General features: G+C 39.5%; 1 protein-coding gene across 3 annotated transcripts in view; it reads right to left on the reverse strand.

The window, feature by feature from the left end:
• LOC141363104 (dedicator of cytokinesis protein 3-like) overlaps window positions 1-12,722 on the reverse strand; it is a 200,840-nt gene that overhangs the window by 11,066 nt on the left and 177,052 nt on the right. For 2 of the 3 annotated variants that reach the window (XM_073865642.1, XM_073865641.1), the window contains exons 24-45: window positions 11,865-12,057; window positions 11,563-11,690; window positions 11,316-11,462; window positions 8,726-8,824; window positions 8,407-8,501; window positions 8,149-8,224; window positions 6,223-6,323; window positions 6,062-6,120; window positions 5,787-5,935; window positions 5,465-5,550; window positions 5,300-5,326; window positions 5,069-5,164; window positions 4,694-4,754; window positions 4,515-4,608; window positions 3,173-3,321; window positions 2,020-2,106; window positions 1,752-1,856; window positions 1,371-1,512; window positions 983-1,149; window positions 788-874; window positions 483-662; window positions 89-172 (exon numbers count right to left, since the gene is read on the reverse strand). In XM_073865642.1, coding sequence (XP_073721743.1) covers window positions 89-172; window positions 483-662; window positions 788-874; window positions 983-1,149; window positions 1,371-1,512; window positions 1,752-1,856; window positions 2,020-2,106; window positions 3,173-3,321; window positions 4,515-4,608; window positions 4,694-4,754; window positions 5,069-5,164; window positions 5,300-5,326; window positions 5,465-5,550; window positions 5,787-5,935; window positions 6,062-6,120; window positions 6,223-6,323; window positions 8,149-8,224; window positions 8,407-8,501; window positions 8,726-8,824; window positions 11,316-11,462; window positions 11,563-11,690; window positions 11,865-12,057 — 2,412 coding nt within the window. Of the gene's footprint in view, window positions 1-88; window positions 173-482; window positions 663-787; window positions 875-982; window positions 1,150-1,370; window positions 1,513-1,751; window positions 1,857-2,019; window positions 2,107-3,172; window positions 3,322-4,514; window positions 4,609-4,693; window positions 4,755-5,068; window positions 5,165-5,299; window positions 5,327-5,464; window positions 5,551-5,786; window positions 5,936-6,061; window positions 6,121-6,222; window positions 6,324-8,148; window positions 8,225-8,406; window positions 8,502-8,725; window positions 8,825-11,315; window positions 11,463-11,562; window positions 11,691-11,864; window positions 12,058-12,586; window positions 12,680-12,722 lie in introns of all 3 variants that reach the window. The other variant, XM_073865640.1, reaches the window with a different exon arrangement.

A 12,722-nucleotide genomic window follows, 5' to 3' on the forward strand; every position in this document is an offset into this window, starting at 1 on the left:
GGAGTTATTAATGATGTATGTGAGAATATCAGCCTGAACATCAGAAAATAATAGAGTTGTTAAACTAAAGGAGTTTGGACATGTTCACCTGTTCTTGCATTAGATCTTTGAGTTGGGTGATCTTTTCTGTATCTTCTGGGTGACTGCTAATGTACTCTTTATCAAAGAAAGCCTGGATAACATCAAGCATAAAGACATAGTCAGCAGATTTCACATTTGGCTGTATCTGATGTTTGACCAAATGGGTATTATAAAGGCCTCACTTTTTACATACACAATGAAAAGCAAACACCACGTGTAACTACAAATCTCCTGATATGTAGAAGATGATGGGGTGGTTTCCTGGACAGGATTTATCTTAGTCCCAGACTAAAATGACATTCATTTGAATTTTATGGTAATTTTATCATATTATTACTACAATGCCTACTGTATAAGCTATGACTGTAAAGTGTCATTTCTGACCCAATTCTGCCACTCACTTCCTGGTATCTGGCGATGCCCCCGTTGACGGCCGCATCGATGACTCCATTGAGGCACATGCTGAGCAGATTGATGTTTCCGTGAAGCTGCTTGTGTTGGTACTGGCTGATCAGGGTACGGAGCTCCTGGTTCTTATTTTCCACCACATAAATAGCGTTCTCCAGCGGACTGACTTCAATCTACACAATGCATGATGTACATAATGCAGATTCAGATAAGTAATATTACCAAGTATCTCTTACCAATAAAACTACCTAGCTACCTAACCATTAACTCAATTTATTTGGACTATAGAGTCACCCACCAGCTCTCGTTTATCCACTTCAAACCAACGGGAGATCCCAGGCAGAGGGTGGGTGAGGATGAGTGTGGTCCGCTCGATCCAGAGACTCTGAAAAACACAGCAGCAACATCTTCAGTCATAGAGGTTCAGATGTTAATATACTTAAAAGTTTCTTCCAAACATCAGATTAAATTCCAGTATATTCAACATGTTCACCTTAAATTCGTTTTCCCTGTCTTTCAGGCCTTTGTGGAAAGGTCGGTCATAACGGAACCGGCGGACGTTGTTGACTCTGTAGAAGCTTTTGATGCGGTCAGGCACACGATCCATCTGCAGCACGTCAACATTTTCTGGGACTGGAGTTACAGCATAGATCTGTAGGTCTGTGGGGCTTTATAAAGGAAAATATCTCCTGCCATAATTTTTGGAGCAAATTAAAATGCCCTAAACTGTCATGTTAACCAACAAACTAGTCCAAACTATCTAAAAGAGCTTCAACATTTTATATGCGAGAAAATGACCCTTCAGATGATTAGTATTCACTATCCCAAATCCCTCCAAAATCCCCACAAGCATCTAATATTTGAATTACAGTGAAGGATACACTGGGCATCACCCTGTAAAATACCCTCATCTGGTTGATTAGGGTGCTGCATGGCAATAGCTTGTGGAAACTCTCCCAGCATTCTTTGCTGAAAGGCTTCAAGTCTCTCATAATCATGACCCCGGCAAACAAACTCCTTATTCTGTGTGAAGAGGCAGAGAGAGATGAAGATAGAGAGTAAGAAGAAGAATAAGGGGGAAATCTTATAGTCAACACTAAGCAGAGTAACTGGCCTCAATGTTTTTTAAAAATAAGACCCTTATTTCTATGAATAAAAATTTATTTTTTGTTTTCATATCCCTTAATTTTTACAGTTTATGAGACAGAACAGCTTAATATTTTATGAATAACAATGTGCCAAGATTTATACAGTCTACTTACCCTAAGAAAGAAGGGGAATTTTCGACCGTAAAATCCCACCCTGAAAAACTCGGGTTCAAGTCTCTGCTGCTCCATGATGTTGTCATAATACGCTGCCTCCATTTTCTGTATAGAAAGAAAAGGCCAAATATTCACAAAGGGATCGGCCACCTCCTCAGCATAATAATGTAAAACATTATTACAGTCCATCAATAGAAATTAGGTCCACTGAAAGGGTTGTTATATAAAATCTATTTATATACATAAACAAAACATATAAATCGCTGACCCGTATCCAGCTGAGACTCTGATAATCGTAAAGGGACTCGTACTGGAAGGCTAGCTCTCGGCATAAGGGGATGCCGTACTCCCAACACTGAAACACACATAACAGCAAGTTTGGCATGTATATATAACTAGATTTGCATTTTAATAAGGAAATACAAGCGCTAGCCAAGTAGGAAGAGAAGTGTGTTCAATTTTAGGTAAGATTATAGCAAAATTTCACACAAAGCATCACACAAAAATGCTTTCTGTCGGAAAAGCACATAACAAAACACAATTACTGTGGTATAACAGTAGCTACAGAGTCATCATAATCATAATTTAGTATGTAAATAAATTAAGTATCCAGCCAAACAAAATTGAGTACATTTACCATCTAAATCCTAAACATTATGTGCATTTATATGCGCAGGATAAGCGGATAACTATTAAAAATCTGCTTATTATAGAAACCCGTTTCGTACATTTACATGCAAATCAATAAACTGGCTATGCAGAAAACTGCGTTTAAATGGGATTTGGAGATTTTTCAGGTTTCTTGCAGGCAGTGACATCACCGCCTATAGTAGTCGTTCAAAAAGCAGACGGGAAATCTGTCTTAAGCTATACTGTTGTATCTTTTCTTATGTCTGCAGAACGTTTATTAAAGCAACACTATGTAGTTTTTTTTACCTTTAAATAATGTCTCTAAAATTATTTCAGTGATAGAACAACTTTTAACTGGACAAATTGTACTGTTGCTGCAACCTGAGCAGCCTCCTAGCTGCTACAAGCACACTCTGAAAGTGGTGGTGGAGGGTAGAGCACACAGCCCCGCCCCTCCCCCTGCCTGCAGAAGAGTGTCTGATACCAGGCACTGTTGCACTTTTCAACCACATGGGGGAGCTGTAAGTCATTTTTACATGGAAACTATAGTGTTGCTTTAAAACTGTGAGAAAACCAGTAAAGGTGTTTACATGCATCAGGGTAATGAGCAAAAATACTACCTGTGCCGATCGTTTTTTCCTTACGGCATTTATGTGCTTTCCCAGATAAAAGAAAATAGTTTTTCACGTAGAAGACGTTATCATTTTATTTAGCATAATCAACATAAGACATCGGCATGTACACGCACTCAGTGTCTCAACTTTACATGCCCGCTACCTGCGTGAACCCACCTTTCCCTTGTTGAAATAGTGGATGACTTTACGACAAAGACCCTCTTTGCGATGCCATTCGCTCTGTGCAGGATAATGCAGGAATTCTCGGAGTGGTCTTTCCTCCCAGTGCAGGAGCTCCCAATACAGCAGCAAAGTAAATGCCGCCTCTGTTGAACATAACGCTTGGTGTTACTCTTGTATTCTACTCTTGGCTTTTGGCTCAGCTGGCAGAACATGGAACTCCCAACACAAGCTCATGAGTTTGAACCCAGGAACACACATACTGATTAAAATGTATACATTGTAATCAGTGTTCGAATTATGTCAAAGATTATGGGGGTCCCCAGCTAAGCACCAGCCCCCCTTCCTGGTCGCCATGATTTTAATGTAAGATCCTGTATCAATATTCTCACCAGCCACGGTAGAGGTGGCAAAAACGCGCTATTCGCGCGTAGTTGGACGCTTGAACATTTTGAGTTTAATCGGTTCATTCGCGCGTGAAGGCCACCTGTGAAATTCTAGTCATTCGAGACATTCACGCTGAAATTCGCGTCATTGGAGGAGCTTCTGCGACTCCGCTCGCTCTCTGTAATCACGTGACTGCCACAGCAAGCTCCTGATTGTTTAACGCAGCGCGAATATCCGCAAAGTTCAGATTTTTCAACTTGCGTGTTTCCCGCGGCAACGCTCTATTCCGTGCCGCAGGATGCCTATTCGCATCTTTGCATTGACTTAACATGTAAATCACTCACACTTGCCGCCTCTTCCGTGTCTGATGTGAATGCCACATTACTCAAACTCAAATTTTTAAAAGCACCTAACCCAATCTTACCGAACCCCTAAGGTGACATTGAAGTAAAAAAAATCTAGTTTTTCTAAAGTCAGATTTTTTTTTAAAGTTTAGTTTTGGGTGCTCACGTGATACTATCGTGTGGTCACGTGAAAGTTTCACGTGCGGGCGTGAAAGCGGAAGGTTCACGTGCGCACGCGATAGTTTCACGTGCGCACACGAAAATTTTTTGTGCGCACGCGAAACTAAACGCGATAGTTTCACGTGCGCACGCGAAACTAAACACGATAGTTTCACGTGCGCACGCAAAACTAAACTTTATTTAATTTTTGGTCCATGTCCCCTTAGGGCCTCCGTACAATCCTAAATCGAAAAATCTGTCAATTCCTCCATAAAACAGCATGACTTGAGAGTTCACATTTATTTCAGACAGAAATCTTTTGGAGTAGTTTATTGCGAAATTGGGACAAATAATCGACAGTATTGCTTTGTGGCATTCAAACACTGATTGTAATGCACTGTAAATCATAAATGCATATGTATAACTCAGAATAGATGAGCATGTCTCACCTGTGTAGTTTTCAGCTTGCAGGTGCATGTCGCACAGCTTGTGAATGTATCGGATATACATCTCCTCCTTGTTAATCTCTGACTTGTAGAAGTTCTGAAACATACGAGTAAAAGATCACCAATTTGCTTTTGGTTAAGTGCAGAAAAAAACTCATGTTCAAATGAAAGACAGAACTCACCAGCAGGTTCACAGTGCAGCCTATTTTCTTGTTTTCTGTTTCATCACCTTTCATGCAGTCCCTGCCGAGACAACACAAGAGACAAAACAGTCTGACATTAGCAAAGTTCCTGTAACGCAATAGCAGCACAAAGGTCATGGATTCAATCCCCTCTTGCTATTTAACTCTTTCCCCGCCATTGACGAGTTATCTCGTCAATTAAGAGAAAACATTTCCCTGCTTTACTGACGAGTTTTTACGGCAATCTGTAATTACACTGTTATCCACTAGATGGCAATCTTACCCAAAACTCTTAACCAAATATGAAGTTAACAACATTTTAAAGTCTGTGAATGTCTTGATAATCATTCACGCTAAACCAGCTGTATGTTTTACCTGTAGTCAAGTAGTCGCTCCATTAAGCGCGTGACAGACGTGACGAACGAAACGCCTGTTTCCCTCCAGGTCTCTTGTTCAATCTTCTCCAGCAGACTACAGCACATAAAACACACTTATAAGAACACACTACAGGCTGTAGGTAAACAACCCCATTGGCTAATGTCACGTGGACTCTCGCGGGTGTTGTTAGTGGCATCTGATTGGTTAAACAAGGTTAGTTCCTCTTACCTTGGGTAAGGCCCAAAGAGTTGTGTTCTATATATCCCGCAGCACAAGGTAAAGCAGAGACACTCAGATTATGATAAAAGTAACACAACACAAGCTGGTTGTGTAAGGTGTGTGTTTTACAGGAGAGAGAAGTGAAAGTGTGTGTGTTTGTGTGTGTTTACTCACAGTAAACTGAAGAGCTCTCTGTAATTCTCATCTCCTTTGCCTTCAGACACAAGACTGTCCAGTTTGTCTATCAGCTCTGCCTCCACCTGTACACAGATGAAGTAATAATCGATGAAGAATAAGATGTAATTACACTTCACCCAAATATATTTTTTCAGCCTGATCTACATATATTCATCCCACATAATGTATTGAACATATAATCTTGATATCTTGAATATTGACGGAATAAGATCATGTCACTTGATGTCTCTAATCTCATCAGCCTGGATTTCACAGACAGGGTCATATTTTATTAAGTGTGAACTAGTTTAAACAAGACCTGTTTAAAATTGCCGTTCTTTCGTTGTTCCCAGTCCATCATGTCGTGAAAAATGGGGATCATTATATTCCGGACTTCATTTTGTGGCACAAGGGTCACGCCCAGAAATGGCCCAATCATTCCTGGTATGAAGTGGATCTTATTCTCACCTGCAGTGCAGACAAACCAAGCAAACCAACACTGACTTGAGCTGATGTGAAAAATGTAGTGGAAAACAGTCATTGCATGTAGAAAATTGTAGGTAAACAGCAGAATGAGGAAAATAAAACGCTTACCCAAATTCTGCCACATGCTAAATAGTTCATAAGCCATCATGACTCTCATATCACCATACCTATATAAACAACAAAAACAGAGCAAGCAAACCGTTAAAATCCACCTCTAAATTCATGCAGGTTGACTGTAGTCTATTGTATGTATAGATGTAAAGTCTTACTTGTCAAAGACCTTCTTTCTTTTGGCCGGTGTCAGTGTTTCCAGCTGTAGACTGGGCTGATTGATAAACAGCACAACCAGACTGAAGTATGAATTCCACACCTGAGAAACAAATAAACACACAAAAGCTTTAGTGTTTAACTCTTTCCCCGCCATTGATGACTTATCTCGTCAATTAAGAGAAAACATTTGCATAAAAACATGTTCATGATGAATTTTTATGTTAATATGCAATACCGCGATTATACACTAGATGTTACTCTTACCCAATTTATAAAAAACTTAAACCAAAACATTATTTACAAATTTTAAACTCTGTGTATGTTTTGATAATCGTTCTAAATCTGATCTCCAACATAATTCCTTCACAAAAATGCAATTATTTAAGCTTTTTGGCAATTTTTTTTTAAAGAAACAGCCATATTTAAAGGAACAGTATGTAGGATTGCGGCCAAAACTGGTATTGCAATCACACAACTTGTGGCCAAAACTGGTACGGCAATCACACAACTGGTGACCAATAGACAAAATGACAACATAAACATCAGTTGAGGGCTGCAACTCCACTTTTAAAATGACAATATCCTGGCCAGACCACTGTTGTCAGTGACATAAGTACTTGAAATGAACATGATTTCTTAATGTCTAGTGACATATCAGGGCCATTTTATGATTAATTTATATAAATTTCTTACATAATGTTCCTTTAATGCTGCGTTTACACCAACCACGTTAGAGGCATCAAGCATGAGTGATTTCAATGTTAAGTCAATGTGAAGACGCGTTGACGTGCGTCTGGAGGTCTCGCGGTGCGAATAAGGCGTTTAGCACAGCGCAGTAGACACGATTCCGCCTCATTCCGAATGGTACTTTTTGTGCATTTTGTGTTTGATGCGAATTTGCGGCCGACGGCCGAGTTGAAAAATGTAAACATTGGCCGATTTTTGCAGCGCGTTAACCAATCAGGAGCCTGCTAGGACCGCGCTTGGAAGAGTGTCAGTGAGGACATTGGGCAACCTGATAAGTTGTAAATTCACATTTCACTTTTGAGTCACGTGACGTTTATCACCCACAGCATTTCCGCCGTTTTTTAAAACATTGTCCCCCTATAGTAAGGTTACCAAATACAAACCAGTAACTCTCTCGATAAATGCACGATCAACATCAGCCATCTTGCAAACAGACAACCGCATACACTTGCCCCTCCCACAAAAAGCGGATTTTGCCTCTGATGCGTGTCAAATGCTTGCTTTCTCAATCTGTTCAATCGGCAAACTAGGCGCAGTAGACGCAATTTTGACGCCTCAAACGCGGTTGGTGTAAATGCAGCGTAAGAGTTTATAAGCAGAGAAAAAAATATAGATAGATGTTTTTTCTCGTTTTGTTTGTTTGTTTGTTTGTTTACAAGCAGATGGTATGTTCTTTTATTTAATATATTTGTATGTTTATAAATTTTAAGAAGAAAATTTACTTGGAAGGCATTTTGTGAAACTTGTGAAAATTACAAAAAAATGCTTGCGGGCAACTTTTCAAAAAATGGCTGACGGGGAATGAGTTAATCTCCTCCATCATTGAGATCTTTGATTGACATCTTTGGTAGGTGTGTCTTTGCATAAACCCCTCCCCTTCAGAAGCTTAACAGGAAGCCACACCCCGAGTTTATTTTTATATGACTCATAATTGTATGAACAGCAAATGAACAAAGTAGACGCCAGTTTGCGTGTCCGTGTTTCAGCCGTGAATGCCCTAGCAGAAGTGTGCATGCATGTGTGCGTACATGTTTGTGTGTGTGATGCACGGTATGCACGTTGCACATAAGCTGTAGACGGTGTGCGTGCATGTTTAAACGTGTGTTTTGGTACACATCTGTGGTGTGGTAGAGTTAAATACATGCAGGGAAATGTGTGCATGATGCACGGTCACGCACCTTAAAATCAAAGTCAGCCTCTGTGAAGCTTTTATGTAGAGCAGGTGATAGATATTGAGTTGTGCTCACAATTATACTGGAAAGAAGAAAGAGAGAGAGAGAATCACAAGGGCTTTAAATATCTAGAAATATAACAATGTTTTTATTACATTTATGAACCATATTACTCACAATCAGCCTTTTAAACAACAATCAAGGTGATTTTTAGAGACAGAAAATATGTTTGGAGCAGATTTTCAAGAAAGTTAAGATTCTTACTTGCTGGTAAGAAGCCGCATGACGTTCCAGTCACGAGGAAAAATGCTGAGCTTCATCAGGTTTCTGAACACACAGAAGATCTTCAGCAAGAATTCCTGAAAGACATTGTGAAGACGAAAGAGATTACCTATTGATTGTATGGACCGCATTTTTAAATCATTATGAATGAATCCCACTTTCTAAAATAGCTGTATTTGGAATCAATTTTACTCTTTGCTGATTGGTCGATTCTGGCATTGTGCAGTCAAATTTGTTCTTGTAAAAGAATCGACTGCTGTCCCAGGAAAATCGATTTCCTATGTAAATTATTTCGACTCACCTTCAGCTCTTCTTTGCTCTGGAAGTTGTCCAGCAGGTGTTGGAAGTGAATATCCGACATTTGCCGCAGAAGCGACAAAAGACAGGACACGTATTCTCCCTGACGGAAAGCAAGAGAAAGCCTTGTGAGCCAATCCATGACCCTCAAACAGCCAACACGATGTTTTAAAAGGGAGCGGGGTAGCAAAATGAGGTGAGGGAATGAACATACATGGGTGAATTTCATGAAACCTGTCAACAACACATATAAGTCATATTTTACTCCGAAATCACAAAGGAAGAATATAAATAGGAAATATATATTGAACAAAAGCAAAATTGGTAATGTATATGGTATTTAATTTCATCATCATACATTATCAGAAATAAAGGTACAAAAGCTGTCACTGGGGCGGTACACCTTTGTACCTAAAGGGTGCATATATGTTAGGTACATACTCAGCACCTAAATAATACATATTAGGACCTTTATAAAGGATACCATACCACCGACAGTATTTGTATAGTTTTTTATGTAAGGGATGTTGTACAGGCAGCCGGTTGTTAACACAGAAACAAGCCCAGACAGTGTGATCAAGAACCGATGCAAAGCGTAAAACTTATTCTGCGATAAAATCCGGCTGTCTGTACATTATTCGAATTATTACACAGCTATTTACCTCATAAGAAAGGTAAGAAGCATTAAATAGTGATTTGAAATATTTGAATTTTTTTGCTCATATTTGGTTTGATCATTTGTAAATATAATGTCATAAATGTTATTAAAAGACATATTTATATTTATTTTTTGTGTAATATTAAACTGTAACTGTCAAAATTATTTACCGCTAGTTTTGATAGGTTGTTATCTGGGAATAACAAACCAGCAAATGGCCAATCAGAATCATTGACCAGAATCATTCAAACAAACTGTGCAATCGGGGAGTTTAGCATATTTTTGTACTGCCTTTGCAATATGTAGTAATACTTAACTTAAAACAACATACAGTATGTTATACAACACATTTTTTTTTTTTTTTTTGGGATGTTACAATAAAATTTTACATGCAGATTTCACAAATCACACCCTTATGAAGACATTATGTGAGTTGGTGAGAGTTGGAGACATACGACAACACATACTGTACACATTAATGTGAAATAGAGAGAGATGGACACCTAAAACCACCCAAATTCTTCATAGGATTTTTGAAATTTAGCTCTTCTATAAAGAGACATAGACCAAAATGAAAACATTTCAATAAAAGGGCCCTATTATACACGTGGCACAATGCAGTTTTAGCCCAGCGAAGTTGTCACGTTGCTTAAATGGCAAATGCATTTGGGCCCAATTTTGTGCCCATGGGCGTTCTGATCTGAAAACGAGGTGTGTTCAGGTGTATTGTTGGCGCGTTCCTATTTTGAGGGAACTAAAATAGACTACGCCATTGACCAACTAAAACCTGCTCTAAAGACTAAGGTCAATGTCGCAATAATGTTTTTGTTATTTAATGAACGCGTTAGTATTATGCGCCTATAAACGGGACAACACGGGTTTGCTTATCACATACATGAACGTGCAGCAGCACACAAACGTTTAAAATATGAAAAATCAAAGGATTAAAATGTAGAAGATTATTATTGAGTCTCTTGGACATAAATGAGGACCGATTATGAGACGTTAGAAGGCGTAAAGAGCTGCTTCACATGTACACGTAGCCTGGTAAGTAATTAAATGTTTTGCATTAAACAAACGCAAATCTTGCATCTATGTTTTTTTAATGCTACCCCACGGATTTATTGTATATGATGACTTTGTACCTGTGGATATGAAGACATAAAAAACGTTCTTATGTAATGTTTTTCAAAACACGCACGGCCCTGTCCAAGTGCTGAAATCTTTCGGAATCGGCTCTCGACACGTTTGTAAATTCGCGTTTGTTACAAATATAGAGTACAAACCTTTTCTTGCTAATTTGTAAATTATTCTTTGAGATTACACATCATGTAGGCAAAGAAAATGACTAGGTTTTAATTCAAAAATAAAAATTTAAATACAAATAAAAACAACGCAATTTTTTAACATCGATCTTAAACTGGTGGTCTTCTTCCTCCGCTTAGTTTTTTTTAGTTTATAATATCCGTCATCTAAATAGGGAATCGGCAAGTCGCGAGTGCAACTGGCTTTTAAAGGGAATTAAAGCTGAGACTTTCATTGGTTTATTGCACGTTAAACACACCCATTACTCATTACGAGAATAGCAACAACCCTTTTAGACTGTGTGCTAGGCGCACAAACCATTTTTCCCCATTGTTAAATTAGCAAAGGTATATTTGGTAAAAATACATTAAAATTATGCTGACTCATGTCTACTAAGCATATATAACTGTCTAGCCAGCTGGGAATACATTAGATCTGTCTTGATCGGTTGAAAGTTTACCATAAAAAATAAAAGAGAGAAAATCAGCGAGTTCTGGACCACTCTACAGCCAGAAAAGAAAGTATTCAGATAAGAAAGAGAGGAACAGATGCTGGCAAGCAGGTGGATGAGAATACTGAAGGAATGGAGGGAAGGAAAAAAGGTAGAAGAATCAGATTGTTAGTTACTAACAGTGATTTCAGCTGTGCACTGTGGACAGCGCTGCCCTCTTACCGCCTCCTGCGACTGAGATTTACTCATGATGGCCAACAGTGTCTGCAACAACACATCCAACAAGCTCTCCACCATCATCTCCACCTCTTCCTGTACAGAGCTCTCCTACAAACAGAAACAGAAAAACACTCCATCCTTAAAGTTGCTCACGAGATATATGAGGTTTTGAAGACTTGTACAAGGGCTAATTGTGTTGTTTGTATACCAGTGAGCTGCTTTTAATAATAGAGAAGATGCTGCTCAGGATCCCTGAACAGATGAGAAGCTCCTTCTGTTGCCTCAGATGCAGATGAATATGATGTAGAACGACAGGAAGCAGAATTCTCCTCGACTCTGTAGACAGAGAAAGAAATAATGGTAAAGATATGAGACACAAAACTGCTTTACAGCACATTTTATTCATGGTACAACTGATCCTAATCAAGTAAGTATTTGAAAGAAACACTGTTATGACTTTATCTACAGTTGTCACACATCAAAATCTCATTGATAAATGTAAACCTCTACCTGGAAAGGAGAAAAGCCTGCTGTCCACAGTACGGGCGATGGACTGCAGCTTCACCACGTCCATGGACTGACCGATGTGTACTGTGCTGGGCATACTGCCGAGAGTTCCCCTTACAAACTCTGCTACTTCCTGAACCGTGAACATCTGCAGGAGCTCATCAAATATAGCTGGGAAAGAGTTGAGAAGGGCAGCCTGGAGAGGAGATCAGACAAAGACAGATGAAGGAGGAAGGACAGAGTTTGAACATCTCAATGTGTCGGTGAAGGACTGCTGGCCAAAGATGGGAAGTCATCGGTTATGTCATATGGTCACGGTTAAATACTTAAATAGATCAATTCTTTTTCCAAAGATCTTTTTCATTTCCATTTTTGCTCAACAGTCCAAAGACACCATCCACTGGTTTCCGGTTCAATACCACTGAAGGAAACAAAAATTGTGGGGGTGATCAAACAGGTCCAAACTTGTGAGGGTTGTGAAAGTTATCAATGCTTGTGCAGGAGAAGATTCGGCATCAAACACAGCAATCAAAGCTGAGAAACACGTCAAAGCAAAAACCAAACAGGTTTGGGAAAGTTGGGTAGCATTTGTTGGTGTTTTTCGGTTCTGGTGGTCTGGAGAGGTAGTGGGTGCTTGCATTGATGTTTTGCACCTTGTCGATGGGTTGGGTTGTGAGGGAGTCTCCATTCCAATACTGTGTGACAAATAAGCTGCATCTACTTACGGACAGAGGAGAGGGCCGTGGGGCACTACTGCTCAACGGCTGCAAGCAGCTGCCCTGGTTGGTAGTGGCCGGTCCTGCCGGAGGCTGGGGACCCTAGGGGGAGTACAGTGAGGTGGGGCAGGATTCGGTCAAGAAC

The sequence above is a fragment of the Misgurnus anguillicaudatus genome, unplaced genomic scaffold (assembly GCF_027580225.2).
Source record: "Misgurnus anguillicaudatus unplaced genomic scaffold, ASM2758022v2 HiC_scaffold_32, whole genome shotgun sequence".
Taxonomy (NCBI): domain Eukaryota; kingdom Metazoa; phylum Chordata; class Actinopteri; order Cypriniformes; family Cobitidae; genus Misgurnus; species Misgurnus anguillicaudatus.